The sequence below is a fragment of the Citrus sinensis genome, chromosome 3 (genome assembly GCF_022201045.2).
Source record: "Citrus sinensis cultivar Valencia sweet orange chromosome 3, DVS_A1.0, whole genome shotgun sequence".
In the NCBI taxonomy this organism is placed as follows: Eukaryota; Viridiplantae; Streptophyta; class Magnoliopsida; order Sapindales; family Rutaceae; genus Citrus; species Citrus sinensis.
Window position 1 is genome coordinate 16,273,925 of NC_068558.1, and position 16,738 is coordinate 16,290,662.

At 33.3% G+C, this 16,738-nt stretch overlaps 1 protein-coding gene across 2 annotated transcripts; it reads right to left on the reverse strand.

The window, feature by feature from the left end:
• Positions 1-6,407: 6,407 nt before the first annotated feature.
• On the reverse strand, positions 6,408-15,333 carry LOC102628913 (uncharacterized). 2 transcript variants are annotated; one of them, XM_006477945.4, is made up of 10 exons: positions 14,731-15,333; positions 14,200-14,559; positions 12,878-13,007; positions 11,671-12,161; positions 11,133-11,213; positions 10,898-11,002; positions 9,733-9,846; positions 9,563-9,646; positions 7,943-8,014; positions 6,408-7,173 (listed from the first exon to the last, which is right to left on the reverse strand). In XM_006477945.4, exons 2-10 carry the CDS (start codon positions 14,518-14,520, stop codon positions 6,904-6,906), a joined length of 1,668 nt encoding a protein of 555 aa, XP_006478008.2. In that variant the 5' UTR covers positions 14,521-14,559; positions 14,731-15,333; the 3' UTR covers positions 6,408-6,903. The 2 variants fall into 2 exon arrangements, with proteins under 2 accessions (XP_006478008.2, XP_006478007.2); XM_006477944.4 differs by having other exon boundaries at positions 14,200-15,333.
• Positions 15,334-16,738: the final 1,405 nt, after the last annotated feature.

The following is a 16,738-nucleotide window of genomic DNA, read 5'->3' on the forward strand; positions in this document are numbered from 1 at the left end:
AACAACGCACTTAAACCTCGGACGTAAAGTCGTAAACATTGTACTTTTCAATTTTATGATTTGGCTTTTCCCAACCGAGTCATCTTGAATTTCTCATCTTTCTCGTTCAGTGCATTGTCAAGACTTTCGTATATCGTTTCCCACAACAAACGACCCCATGGACGCTTTTGGAAGTAATCTATATCATCTACTTTGTTAAGCAATGAGAAATTGATTTGACAATGACCTTTCTTCCATTTAGAACTCTGTCCGCAAAATAAAAGAGCACGGTCTTTAATGCATCAATGTCATCCATAGCCTCGAAGTCCAACTCCTCAAATAATGCATCAAATTGCTTAAGATTGATGTTGTGAAACAACCTATCAAAGTACGTATTCAGTAGCCTATGCACCGTTTTGTTTTATTGGTCAGTGAGGTATCTACACCATAAGAAAGTCCAGTAACTAGGCACCATTCTTCAATTGATAAGCGTATCAAATGCTTACCAATTTGAAACCATAACTGATCATCCTCCATGTATTCTCCATGGGCCACTTGCCTAAGTAAAATATTGTGCAAAAATACACCATTGAACGAAAAGCTTCGGCACTCCAAGAAATGCCCAAATATGTCGTCCTTGAACAGACGTAGCTACCATTTTATTAATTTTTGCTCGATGACTTTTATGACTGTAGCAAAGTTACACATACTCGAAATTCGCCCCGGGAAATGATCGGTATAAGCTAACTTCATCCTACCCAATTCATTTCTCGATCCTTCTTATTTCGCCATATATCTATAATATTTATAATAACATTATTACATTACATTTATAACAAAATAATGGGGAAATTAACTTCACGTAAAAAAAAACTGTAATAGATCGCGCGCCATCACTCCCCACAGCAACTTCTTCGGGAAATTTACCACACACCACACCAACTACTTCACCCATGCAATCAACATCACAAACCCTTCAATCTTCACTCACCATCATCAACACAATAAGAAAACCACAACATAGTAGAACAATAGAAAATAAAAATCTAGGGTTTTTTACCTAACCTTTAATTTCACCTCTTAACCAAAATTTAGTGATGTTGGCTGCCGAGAATGGACTTCGGGAAGCCGCCGGCGACAAGTGAACACCTTGGGAGAGAAAATCGTCAGTGAGGGAGAGAGAGATAGAGAGAGAGAGAGAAAGAGGAAGGAGAGGGAGGAAGCTTGGTGGAATAGGAGGGGTATTTTCAGCACTTGAGAGGATTTTTGGCTAATGTTGATAGGAAAACATTTGGGGGCTAGTTGTGAAAATAGCAAATTTTTTTAGGTTATTTTTATAAATTTCCATTTTATAAAACTCTAGTCCGGGCTTGTTAATTTTAATAATCCAAAACGAAATTAGAGAATTATGAAAAAATTACTTCTAACTGTATATATAACTTAGTAGTTGCCCTCTAATGTCATTTTCCTTTATTTTAAAGAATAAAACTACTAAATTTTTACATCATTATTTTATTATTTTTATTTTTTACTGTCTCCATGGTACGCGCTTAGATATAGTATTATATCGTCTAGATTGTCACACCCCCTTCTAAACACTTCAGAATTGTGAAAAGTTTTGTCTCAAAAATGGATAACAAGTAATATCTTAAAAAATTCAAATACTTAAGAAATTTTTTTGTGCTAAACCTCCTTTTAATACATGTAACATATACAAATCAAATATTCGAATGTACTACAAGAACACAGAATTTAGTGAAATTAATTTATTAAACCTTTAAGAGTTTTGTGAACTTAAAAAAGCTTAAAAGTGGAAAACAAAATTAGAAAAAAATTTTGAATTTTCATTATTTCATATTCAGGTCATTACATAGACATCGTTGGATGGTAAAATTTTATTATTTTTATTAATTTTCTAAATACATGGGGAAATTTACAAAAATAGCCCAAAAATTTTAGAGTTTATTAGAATTAGTCAATTAAATTTTTTCTACCCTATGTAACCTATTTCAACATTTTTGAATAACAATACCTTATCATTCCAAAACTTAAAAAACTGAACATTCTCTTCTCTCCCAAATCATTCCAACATTTTATTATTTTTATTAGTTTTTTGTGTTTTAAAGTGATAAGGGTATTGTTGTCTAAAAATGTTAAAATTGGCTATATAAGGTTAAAAAGAGTTTAACTGGCTAATTTTAAAAGACCCTAAAATTTTTGGGTTAATTTTGTAATTTTCTCAAATATCTGGCGGTATATGATATATTTGGAATATTACAATCGGTAAAAAAACTTAACTAAAAATAGTCTAATGGGATGATAAGAAAAAGAAAATAAAATAAAGGCTCCTATAAAGGAGGTGCCTTACACACAACACGTCACATGTTGTTACATAAACAGGAATTAATTTTTAAATAAATTTTATGTATGACGAAATTAGTTAGGACTGGATCGACAACGTATGATACGGAAAAATATCCTCTCTCGATCTGAGTTTTTGTGAGTTTTTAAAGATCTTGTGACATGTGTCTTTAAGTGATAGTGTATGGATATAATTTAATTTCTTTATTTTCTTTATTTCATTAACTACTAATCACCACATATATGTTTGCTCAGGAGAAAATTAGATCATGAGAGAATCTTGATCCCCTATGATGCACCTTGCACCCACTGTTTTCAAAACTTGCAAGATATTTGATGCCGTGCTAGTTTTATTTCCATACATCAATTGAATAGTATCTACAATATCTTTTTATGTACATATATTGTACTATGAAGTTTATTGAAAATTTAAATTTATACCATTGAAATTTTAAAAAATTATTAAAGTTAGGATAAAAATTTATTTTTATTAATATTTCAAAAAAATCTATATCCCAACTCATATTTATGAGAAAAAAAAAACAAATATTTTTTTTTAGTTCATAAGAGTTTAAATTTGTTACTTCAAATTTATCAACAAAACAAACCCGCGATTGAGCCAAGGTGTTAGTGTTATATCTTTTTCCTTGAACCAGAACCACAAAAGCTGAAATTAATCTATTAATTGCATGCACCTACCTTTGGATAGTACTAACCAATGCCTTCTTAACAATTCCATTAATTGTCCCATAAAAGAAAAACATAAATAATCAGTTACTTTCCAACAACACATGACTGACACACTCAATTCCTTGACCTTGTCTCCGGTCTAACTTTCCCGACAAATGAAAATGGAGGAATTAATTAAACGAGAAGAATAATTGAATACATTCAGAATCACACACAAGAGTAATATTTACTGCTCAGGTAAGATGTTCAAAGGAAATTATTGAATGGTTGAAATGTTCAAAGATTTGAAGGTTGATATTGTCGAAGATTAATTCGAACCAACCCAATATAATATATAATAAATATTAAGTACAAAATCATGTAAGGTCAATAGAATTATTTTTTTTCCCGATTGAAGAAAAGTAGACCAAAAGTGCGATCAGACAGTTGAAAATGTCCTAATAATTTTTTTAAAAAAAACTTTCAATTGGTTGATCAACTTTCCTCGATTGTTCATCCATCAATTTTTTTTTAAGAGTAGTGCTACATATTCTAAAATTTTTATCTCAAAATAATGAGAAATTCTAGAATATATTTGATGTATTACAACTAATTGATGCATACATGACATATGTAATTGAATTTAATATAATCACCACTTGCATAATGATTTTTTAAAATAAATATATACATTTCATAGCATCATTTGCTTGTTAAATGGTTGACATGATACCTCCTATATATTTTAAAATTTCTCAAAATGATATAACATTAATCAATTAGTTGGTGAGATAATATAATTAATTCAGTTGGATATAATAAAGAATTACCATCCACTTAATAAATGACACATTTTTTTAGATGAAATTAATAAAAAATTTAAAATATTTATCATTACTCCTTTTTAAAATACCTTAATATTCGAAGAAATATATATATTAATAAATTTATAATTTATTGAGAACCTTTGTCCTTGTGTTGAATTAGCAGGTTAAATTTATTTATCTTTAACCCTCATGATCAACAACGACGACAGTATCATATGCAATCCAAATTTAAGTTTGTAAAAATTAAAATCTTAATTCTTGGGTAATAGTTCGTGTGTTCTCCCTTGGCATCTCGACTCATCACATCCTCGGGTTGAAGAAGGTCCCAAGGGTTCGGTTGTTGAGTGATTCAAGTGATACGTGAGTTAGATTTAGAGGGTCATGAGACAGTCTCGATACCTATTTATTATTCGTGTCAAAGAAAGAACAGCGAGAAGCCAACTCCCGTACGAGAGGACTAATGAGCTGCATGTTCCAACTATGAGATGATAATATAAATATATGAAAAGAAAAGGCAACAACAGAGAAAAATGCAAGTGTCATTGATTACAAGACAACAAAAACTATATAAAGAAATTGAAGAAAAATGAGGTAAAAAAGAAAGTAAAACACTAAAGAGAAAAAGAGCTAATAAAATACAGACAAAAAAATTAACATCAAACCGATATGATCAATTTACTATGTTTGCAATTAAGACCGCTAGTGTTATAAGATTACATACTCAACCCCTTGGGCCACCTTAGCCTGCAGTTGCTTGGCATCTCTTTTTTCCTTGCTTTCCGCTTCCCCCGGATAGGATAATTCCACTGAAACTAGGCTAGAAGGATTAACGATCATTTTCTCAAGGACAGTGGCATTTACAAGTAAGCAGAATCCAAGTTCAAGATCAATTGGAAGCCCCACAAACCCAATAAATTCCACCACCTTGAGATGTTGATGAGGGCATTTAGGAAGCACCTTTATTTCTCTTCTTCCTCTTCCGCTAAATGGATCCTTTAGTCCTACATATTTGGAGCGGGTTTCCAAATTTCAAACTTTAAGTTTTAAAATAATACATATTTGATCACAACATAAAGATATAAATTGTACAGTACACGCTACAGATTTTATGGAAATTTATCAATCCAACATAAAATTTAAGCTTGGAAACAAGTCCAACATAAAACAAATCGAAACAAATGTATCAAACAATCGATCTGGCATAAATTTTGTTTGTGTTTTGATTTTTTATTTTGATACCGTGAAAGAGCAACCGCGTAATGACCTTCTGGCTCTATACCACCATTAGTTTTTTGCTATCAGAAACGGGGAATAACATGAACTTTATGGAGTCATTATCACGTCCATTATTAAAATTTGGGATGAGCTGACAATAATGTCAATAAATTCTTAAAACATTATACCAACAAATTATTGGCTCCACTAGCAATGGAGTCCCCTTAAGTGGTTTGACTGGGTTTGCTCCCCAATTCAAGTCGTAGGAAAGTTGCTTTTGTTAGGAGAACATGTGCCTCTCGGTTCGAGCGGGGACTTCTAGTCTGGGTTGTGGTACGGGCTTAAAGGTACCTCCCACAGTTGGGGCCCTCCCCAGAATATCGCGTGGTCAAAAACAAAAAAAAAAATTCTTAAAACGTTATAAACTATCCGAGACAAGATGATACTAGTGTAAAACTTTCAAATGCTTTTAGTTTAGGCAATATTGCTTCATCCTGAAAAATATGCAATCAAGAGTTTGATAATGAATAGCTTTTTTCAAGATAACAAGTTGGGTAAAAAAATCCCAATGAATTTTTTAATCTCCTCTTTTTTCAGGATTAAAATCTAGTAATTAGTTAACTAAAACTGCTTGAAAATCATTCAGCCAAATCTTAAAAGTGTAAATTAAACAATTACTTTAGAACATTCAACCAATAAAAATTTTGGATTACTACACATTATGAGGAAAAAGATTCTGCGCTGGATTGATTTTTTTTTTGTTCACGCCATCAATATTTTTTAGGCAAGATAAATGAAAATAATAATAATAAATTGTGACCATTTACCGAATCCTACATTTCTTATCTACTCGTCCAAAAGGCGAAAACTGCATTGATCAGTCACCCGCTCACCTTTTCCACCGTCCCTTATCCCAATACCAGCGAAAACACCTTTAGATACTTGAGCCTGAACAGCCTGCTGAAACTATTCCATTAATTGCCTGCTAACTACCTCTGTATAGTACCGACCCATACCTTTTAACTACTATTCCATTAATAAGCATTGAACCATGGCCCGTGAGCCATCTACTTCCCAACACCACATCACTAACACATTCCCAACGAAAAATCTTTTCTTCAACCTAACCCTATTGACAAATCAAAATGGATAGTAATGCACCATCAAATGAGGACGAAATAATTAGGAAAGATTTCACAAGAAGCTGTCATATACGAGAGTCTTTGAACCAGAGTAGTCAACAGAAGCATTTTAAAGGCCATTATTAAGCAAATTTGGAGAGTGATTCAAGAAGTGAAAGGGCTTACCTATATTCCATCCAGTGTTCGCTAAATCATAACAAAAATAAGATAACGGTGGGAGAAGGGAATATTCAATACATTTGGAAATTGGGAATATTCCATACACTTGGAAATTGCAAAGTAATATTTACTTAACAGAAAAGATGTTCAAAGAAAATTACAATATGTACAGAGATTGAAGGTTGAAATGGTTGAAGATTGCACCCAACATAATATTGAGTGCATTCATATAACAGGTCAAGAGAAGGGCTTTTTTCCCCCCTCAGACAGATTGATTGAAGGGAAATATGTCAGAAGTGCAATCAGGGGAGCAAGCATTGCTCATGAAAATGCCATAACTTGTTGAAACTTAATTGCTTGATAACACTCCTTACCATCTCTCATTGGCTTTGCCTTGTTCATCCAAAAATTTTGGTTGGTGAAACAAGCTCTTTCAATTGGAAAAAACCTCATCCCCCATTTTTCTCCATTACCAGGATTCTTCAAAAAGAAGACCTTTTTTACTCTCGTGAAGGACAACAAAACTTTCAAACACCCTTCAAGCAAATCACTTAGGTTGAAGATCTTCGCCATTGCTTCTTCCCTTTCTTCTGATGCAACTTGAATGGACTCCAGCTCTTTCTGCGTTTAGATGTTTCACAAAAGAGCCCAGAGGCTAAAGCCTGCTGAAGCCACAACTCAAATTCTTCTTCATCGTCATCCATCATCTCAGCATCCAAATCCCAAGGAAATCTGCTTGAATAGGATCGTTGCGTCTTTTCTAAACCAACCATGTTTACATGGAAGCTTGGCCGATGTGTGTTAGGCCTACAAGCCATGCCCTGCAAAGAATACTTTCAGGTCAAGAGTTAACGGATGAAATTAGATACGTTTTTCATTTCAACCATCATTTTCAGTCCAAGAGCAAGTTCAAGACAGGAACATCATATAATGCTGCACGGGACTAACAGCTGCCAACCGTGTTTAAAGATGCTGAGGTTTTAGTTTCCAATCTCCATGACACAAACGACCAAACTTCCAAGTTCAAACAAGTTTATCAAATTATCAAAGTGCATATGAAGTGGTGTCGCATGATATGGCATTTCCAATAGCTTTCTTATATTTTACTATTCTTTTCTCTTTTAGCAAAATAACAATTTAGTAAGACAACAGGCATTATGATCCTTTCATTTAGCAGATGCATAGAAAATTAGATTCTTTGACATAAAATCACGAGAATAAATAACTCATCATGCTACTCTACTCTTCCAGTCTTCCTATCAAACCATTCTGGGGCATCTGCACTTTGCCATTAAAATAAGTCACATCAGGACACAAACAACCAAAAGAAAGGATAGAAGACGAAAGCTTAAAATTGAGTTTAATGGGAATGAAAACTAGTGCACCAGTGTGATTCCTATCTATCCTCAGGCATCCTGAATCAACCAAATTAGATTCAAGTTCCTGCCATGTCCATGACTTCATTGCTTTTTTTCATTTTTTACCTCGTTTTGGTTGGTAAAATAGAACTTACACATCACTTAAGCATTATCGCCTAGAAATCAAAAAGGAAAAACAAGGTTACTAAATATATTCTAATTAACCACTAACCTGGCAAATAGCCCATTCTGACACATCAAAGATTTTGCTTTCAGCACAAACAAAAGCCCGAGGTATCTCAACCTGAAAGTCAGGATATCAAATAGCTAAACATGATGATGCTACAAACAAAACATATGAACATGGAATAAGAATTTTACACAACAATTCGCGATAATTACTGTTAGAAAGCAGACCAAGATAAAGAAAGAGATGAAAATAACAATATCAAGCATAATGGACAAAAAGTGAGGAATACTCACTAAACTCTAGAGAATCTTGGAAGGGTACTAATTTCTGATGAACGGTAAGTAGTTAACCTTACAGTTTCCCATATAAGCTAAAGTACAAAATTGAAGAGATCCCATGCAAAATGTTGGACTTTGAAGACAAAGAAACAAAACCACACATACAGGAGATAAATAGTTTCAAAAGGCATAAACTTTGCACAATAATACATATCGTCCTAATACGCACTAAAATAAATTCTTTTTCTTCCACATTTCTGAAACAACTTTCCAATAAGACAAAAGAGACTGGACATGAGTAAACTGGAAACAATACATGACAAAAAGACTCTCATTCTTTATTCATTTTTTCAAAACTCCATCTCAACCAGTTTTCATCCAGCTTGATTGGGATATGCTAATGGTTAAGTTTTTAGTTTTGGAGGTTTACTTTTCTAATTCTGTCATGTTTTGACATATATACTTTATATAGAAATTAAAATAGGTGCAAGTGCTTTTTCTTTTTTTTGGGGGGGGGGGGGGGGGGGGGGGGGGGGTGGTATGTAGAGTTTTAGGGCTTCTTGACAGCAGGAGAGCTTTTGGTTTTTGTTGACCTCTGCTTCACTTTTGAATTCTCCTTTGTCTTCAAGAAAATTTTCTTGCACCTTCACTCCTACTCCATGAAAGCTAGAAACTATATTTCATCTTAAGTCACCATAATGAACTACAAAAGCTATTCAATAATGCAAAATTGAAAGTTAATAGTTCAGGTTCTCAATACTGCCAAAAGGAGCTGGTGGCTAAGCAAATTGCTCCATCTAATACATTAAACTTACAACAAGTACAATGCAAATCAAACTTCATAGACAGAAAGTTACAATTCATCGCAAAGTCACCATCAAGTATCATGAAAAACTATTTAAAGTAATTGACAAATGTTATGTTGTTCACACGCTCACAAAAAGTAGCATAAAGGAAAGTAGGTGGATAAAAAAACCTAGCTTCACATATGGATTCCTAAGGATCACTCACAGGATCCAAGGAATAGTATAAAAGAATTTGATGCATCATGCATCCATTTTATAGAATCTCATAAGTAAATAAAACAATAGTTACAAATCCACTACCCAAATCAGAAAGTCCCGCTCCTGGATCAGCTTGCAAAGAAGATGCTTTCTAACAGGTAACAAATAGCTAATGATGGCTGTCTAATTATGCTGCTAAACCCAGACACCGTTACCTAGGTGTGATCATATATTTTATAGACAGAATTTTAAAAATTAGGCTTCGCTCATTTAACAGAATTTAATCTTCCAGTATGACCAAATCCTCTTTTATTTCCACTACTTGAATTAGATAATAATTGCAAATCAAGCAATTTCATATTTTCTTACAAGAAATGTACCTTTTGCGGCCTATCAAAGATCAATGAGCCTTTGTATTCAACCCATCCATCCCCATCTTTTGCTTGGTGATATTGACAGCAATCCTGAAGCCAAAAGCACTACTAAGATATGCAAAAAATCACGACAGGAAAAATTGGAAGCAAATATTGAGCAAGCAAGGAAGACTGACCTGACACCATCTTGCCTTGGCTTTACTCCGATTGGTGCAGACCCATATATGTGAATTGCCACACTTGGTGCACTGGATGCGCCTCGACTCCTCAGGACAATAATCTGTCTTATCCTGCGTCAAGTAAGATTAAGTTTAAGAAATCTTTCTAAATTTTTTTATGATTCATAATCAGAGAATTGACTCAGCAATGTGAATTGGCCCAAAAGAGAAAAAAAATTATCAATAATGTTAGGGATCCCAACATTTGAGTCCCAATGCTATGTGTCCCTCATCTATTGGATGATGGATTTCATAGTTGGTAAATTTACTTAACTACCATCCAATGGATGAATGCCACATCAGTTGGGACTTAAATTGGAACTTAAATGTTGGAATACCCATCATTGCTCAAAATTTATACATGCTGCACGTGTAAATTTGGCACTAAACATTCTGCGGCATGTGCAACAAGGAAGCAGATTGCAATCTTGCCCTACCTTTCCATTATTAATTTCCACTAATCAACAAAACTCCACTTAATAAATCAATCTTCTCCTGATAAATGTGTGAAATCAGGGAGCAGAAACAAAAAAAAATATGTGATTTGCCAGAAAACCCAGACCTCCGATAAAGACAAGTGCCGAAACTAAAATTTTGAAACCCAAAGCAATTCTGTGGTTTGAAGAACAGGATAGTGTTAGACCAATAAAACTCATGTTAGGCGCAAATATAAAGGGGCAGGGACAATTTAGTAATTTTAGGAGCAGGGACAATTTAGTAATTTTAGGGGCAGGGACAATTTAGTAATTTTAGGGGCAGGGGCAGTTTAGTAATTTTATGAATTAGGGTTCAGCTATAAATAAGAGATTATAGAGTCATTTAGGGTTTATGCTGAATTTTGTCTAGTGTTAGGAGTAATTAGGAGTTTGGGAGAGATTGACCTACCTCTCGAATTGTAGGTCAAGATTGTTCTTTCTTTTAATTTAATCAATAAAATTAGCCCTTATTTAGCCCTCAGTCCTATCATATAGCACAAATTTCTCGTCCATTTTAAACACAGATGTTCTTTTAATTTTTCTCTTCCATGAATTCCAAGCAGAGATAAATTTAAACAAAAATACTCTGGAGTTTGAAAATAATTGAAAAAACACATGGATTTTATTTAAAAAATGCAAAAGATTACCTGCCGTGAAGCACCATAAGACTTCTGACAGACACTCCTGGTCCTGGATTCTTCCTTTCTTAATTGCTCATCATAATCTCTCTTCTTTGTCAAGTCAGAAAGAACCTGCTAATTTAAACCCCATTGTGAGTAGCAGAAAGAACCAGAACCACCGCACCACATGCCACATAAGTAAGATTTCACATAATACAGATGAGATATCAACCAAAAAATTGCAAATACAATAGTTGAATACCTCATAAGCACATTGGAGTTTCTTAAATGATTCACTAGCTAAAGGACTTCCCATATTTTTATCAGGATGGACAAGCATGGCCTGCAAATAGTAAAATTGATTGGAATCAATGCGCAAATACATTAAATGAGGGTTTCTCACAATAAGGACAGATTTAGTGCCAACAAATAAATTCTAAATAATTACCGAAAATAGTTATTCAATTATGTTAAAGCTTAAATTTTTTGGTCAAGTCATAACTTAACATGTTATCAGAGCCAGTTTAACAAAATGATTTAGATTTGAATCCTTAATATTAAACATTAGAAGGTATTTCAACTCTTCAAGCATAACAATAATTAGAAATAGATAAATAAACTTTTAAAAGGCAGCTAGACTTATAGTCATAGCCTACTTCAATTCTTTTAAAAGAAACAGCTTTCCCCAGAAACCTATTCCAAGAACTATAAGCTAAATCGAAGTTCAAAATAAGAAACAGAGATCAGAAAAAGCAATTTTTTTAAAGAAAGATAAATGAATATGCCTCTGTCAAATATACCTTCTTACGGTATTCCTTTTTCAAAACAGCGGCATCAATTTTTTTGTGGCGGGGAAACCCCAATGTTTCATAATGATCCATACAATTTATTATCCTTTTCATCTCATCATTTGAGCTAGTTTCTTCCTTAACAACTTTGCTACTAGAACACTCCTTTGGGAGATTAATAACAGAAGATGTAGCAGCTGACTTGGTGGAAGATTTGAATGAATGCACCCTTTCAGGTTCGTCGGTAGGAATAGAGTATTCAGACCCTCCAGAGAACCCATCTTCAGTGACTGTTTCTGATTCTTTCTGCTCTTCAATGTGTGAGTTTTCACTCACATTGTCACACAATTGAAGCAAATAATTCAATAAATCACTGGAGAAAAATGCAAGGTTTATCGAAAGGAAGACACCAAACCATCCAACCGAAACTTTGACGCAATAAATAGAATAAATTGTCGCCATTAATACAACCAGCCGTGCATGACTTAGGGAAAATAGATAGCCTGCATTTACGTAGGAAAGAGAAAAGTTTGTAAAATCTAGGGAAATTGCGCACAAGAACAAAGGAGTAGCCACATGAATAAACTTCAATTTTCCATACAAGTAAATGAAAATTTACTTTCACCAGAGATAACATTTATGATAACTACTACTCTCAAATATCAGTCTATTCATTTATAATAGAAACAAACTAATGCATAATCTTAATTAGGGGACAAGGCCTCTGCTCATGTCCATACATGACAGCAGACACATCATACCCAAATCAAAAGGCCCAGACTATAATGCTTTCTCTGCACAAACTTTGTTATTGAGTCTTCGTATATTTTCTTTATCACTCTCACAAACTGAAGGTTATAGCTATGTTGATCAGCACGGAAGGACCTATGAATCTAAAATCAAAATCTTGTGAAAATATTGCTTACGGAAGAAGAGATAGAAATAAAGCAAGTGATAGTAAGAAAAATATTGTTCGTCACCTAGCGAATTTAGTGAATTACCCAATTTTGCAAATAAATGCAAAGATTATTGAAGAAAACCAAGTGTTTACACAATACGCACCTATTTAACATGCTATATAGAAAATGCAGTAGTTAAAACATCATCATGAAATGCAAGTAAACAATATTATTAGGCACAAAAAGACAGTGATGAAAGCAAGACACATCTTGTTCATCTTAAAATTACAAAGTCCAAGGGCCCAGATACCAAGCCATACCTCCAACTATAAACAATGTTCCTGTTATCCAAAAGTTAGCAAACATCCATAAAACCAGAATAGCAAACAGGCCTACAATGAAAAGCCCAGGAGTGTATCCCAAGTACCGAACAGCAGCTCCAGCAGCTCCCTGAGCCATTAGATGTAACCATTAGTTGTGGTATCAAAATATCAGTAACCACAAGTTGTAGCATCAGCATATTTCACTTTAGTTTCAAACCAACCTTTTATCAAAAGAAATGAATTCAAATGGTCCAGAATTTTTTTTTTTTTTCTAATAGACAAATGGTCCAGAAATTAAATGCATGAACATGGTAAAGGTGAAAGGAAAAAAGCAGACTTATATGAGAAGTTTTCAAGAAAGAAAGTGGCAATAGAAGGCTCAGAAATGTGACTTTGAGCCTACGTGGTGGTTTTGTTTAAAAACTACTAAAGATATGAAGGTTCAATATGAATTAAAAACTACTTCAAAAAAAAAATAAAAGAATTTAGCTTTTCAAATCAAGAATTCAAATAAAACAATATATATGAGCTTTAAGTTCCCAGGTTTCTGCTTCATTTTTAAGCTTCATACTCTCAAGCAAAATGCTTAGAGGATGAAAAACAGTCCATAAGAGTAAATTATTAATTCTACACATCTGAAAGTTAATCTCCTAGAACAGAGTCAAGGACCTCGTTGGATTGGGCTATCATGTCTCAACAAATAAAGAAGGGTACAGTAATGCCAAACTGAAAGTGAATATATGTGGCTTAAACAACTTTACCTCAACAGCTTAACCAGATTTTCCAACCCATATAAATTTGGGTACCCAACTTTTAAACTAGAATTCCTGATATAACATCACGATATCAAAACCCACAACCTTATTTATTGGCACGCATGTAACAAGCCAATATATATACTCTCAAGACTATCCATAAAGCCAAAAGGAAAAACATAACGAAATGAAACTACTAAAGAAAGAAGATGAAATGGTAAGGGGTTACAAGCCCTATAACGACCCACTTAACGAACTGCTACCACTATTTTCCGCTCAAGGTTAAACAATAGTTGTTAACTTGTGAGATCAAACCATCATAATAATAATTACAGAAACATCTCTTACTTATGTAAGATCAAATATTGCTAATCGCATTGAATTCTTTACTTTTTCTGTCTCTAAAAATATGCTTCTTACAAATCAACCTAACCGATTAACATTACTTCACCGGACCAATAACAGTCACAGCCCATTATCAAACCCCTAAACAGTATATTCAAACATCTTTTCAAAATATTACTATTCATGAAAAATAAGGAAAAAACAAATGTGAATACGTACCATAGAGAGGAGCACATAAAGCAAGCAAGACATAGAAGTGAGACTAAGAAAGCAGCTCCACATTATAATGAACAAAGAAGACGAACCCAGTTTGATCATTGATTGTACACCCCTTACAAGGCAGTCTTTCCAATGAACCAACAACAACAACAAGAGCGCCCCTGATTTGGCGCATCCAGAGCACACCATAGGCCAATGCCGCTCTATCAACACCCCCATTTTGTCCCTAAAGCACCCCAACCTCGTTTGGGCTCGCGAGAACACGTGCTTCTGGGACTGCAGCCATTTCCACCCTTGCTTCACCAGCCCTATATCCTCCATCTCTCACCAACGGTAAATCTACTATCTATTACTAGCCAGCTACAAACTTCAAATGTTAAATCCGAGAAACAAGTTTCTATCGATAACCATCAATATGAATCCGAAAAAAGTCAGGATTATTCAGCAAAATCGATTTCAAATCATGAATGCTAGAACTACCCATTAGAGTGATTAAGTGAGAGTCTGAGCTTGATCTGAGTTGGAAATTACCAAAATGTCCAAGGATTTTCACAGGCGTCTTGCTAGTAAAAGTGCTCCCATGTGTTGAACTGCAGAGAGCAATGAAGGCACACTAAATAGAGTCACGTTCATCACGAAATTGCTTCACTTGTACGTTTTCAGAAAAGCAAAAATCTTTCAACCAAAAAAAAAAAAAGAGAGAGAGAAGAGAATAAAAATAAAATATTCTCCTTTTCTTTCCCACACTAATGTCTTCTCTTTAGACCCACTGAATCTAAAACTAGAAACCATCCATTAGAGCAGACAGATGGATTTTTAATTTGTGAAGAAATTAGAACAAACAAACAAACAAACAGATCGATTTTGGTTGAATTCTGTTTGATTACAAGGACAAAGGAAAGGGAAGAGAGACAGTAAAAGAAACCCTAGCTTTTTTTTTTTTAAGCTATGTTTCTGAAGGAACGAAGGGGGGAGAGAGAGAGAGAGAGAGAGGAGGAGGAGGAGGAGGAGCCCGTGAAAAAAGATAGTAAAAAAGTGTTAAAAAAAAAGTTTGCTTAAAGAGACAGGAGTGACGACTTGTTGTAATGCTGTTGCTGCAGATGACAGAGAGTGAGACAGAGCGAGTGAGTTTTTGTTTTTTATTTTTTTTTGACTCATTTAATTTTAATTTTGTTGATTAGGGTTTTGGATAATTGGATTTGCCCCAGTGGGACCCGCTGGCTTTTTTAATTCTTTCTTTTTGTAGTTATGCGGTGTTGCCGTTCTCAGAGTAGTTTGGAAGAGTTGGTTCAATTACTTTCTAGGTATTGGTTACTTAATAAATTAATAAAATAACGTCCTAAGTTGATTTTTTTTTATTTTTTTAAATTCTCTTTCAATTCATTTTCAAGGTAATAGCCTAAGTGGTTGCCTAATCCCAACCAGGCTGTGGCCTAATGGTATTTTTTTTTTAGTAAGAGCTCAAGACTCACAAATGGTTTATGTCATTTTTTTCTTTAAAATGTTATATTGTGCTAGATGTTGTTTCCAACAAAAATTATAAAGTTGTAAATATAAAAATATTAGTGTTCAAATATTTTTATTTAAAAAAATAACATTATAATGTTTATATTGAGATATTTAATTAAAAAATAAATATGGTGTTTAGATTCACACATTTAGATTTGTTCATTGGATAACTCCTAATTTAATTATCTTTAATTTAATATTAGGAAGATATTCAGTAAGATATGATAATGTCTAAAATTCATTTTACTTAGTTTAAAAAATAATATTATTTCTAAAACAAATTAGGTACAAGGTTCTTAGTTGTTATTTTTGTTTCATTCAAAGACATGTACTTAAATATATATTTATGTTTAGTTGCATATAATAAAGTAATATAATTTACACTTTAATTGTACCAGTCTGCTTGAAGGATGTTTTTAAAATGCAACATTCCAATTTCCAACCAAGTGTATTTAAGAATTAAGATTATTTGACCTACTCCACCTCCCTTTCACCGTACAAAATCTACCGGAGAGAATAAGCATTTATTGTCAACACGTGTCGTCTAGGACATTCAATAAATTTTCTTGTTATCAATTTATGTTCACATTAAATCAAAAATATAAATATAAATCAGACTTTTCCGCACTTTAAAATCTTAGATTACAACATTTCTAATGTTTAAAAATCTTCAATTAAAGGTGTCATATCTACGGAGAGATGTCCACAATGAATATTTTAGATGATTTAGTTCAGTATTTTTATTAGATTAAGGATGATGTTTTGAATGACTTCATTAATGATTTACTTGTTGTATGGTTTGTGTAATGAATTATTGTCGAAATATATCCTTATATCAATGTAAATGTCCATGTTTGATGCTGATCTTTTTGGAAATTTCACAAATCAGTTGATGACATTTACTCTGACGGAGATATTTCTGACTTTAGTTTATTTTTATGTATCTTTGTTACTAATTAATTATTAAATAATTATATTTCTTTTTAAATTTTTTTAAAAAAATAAATTATTATCAATGCATCATGAAATC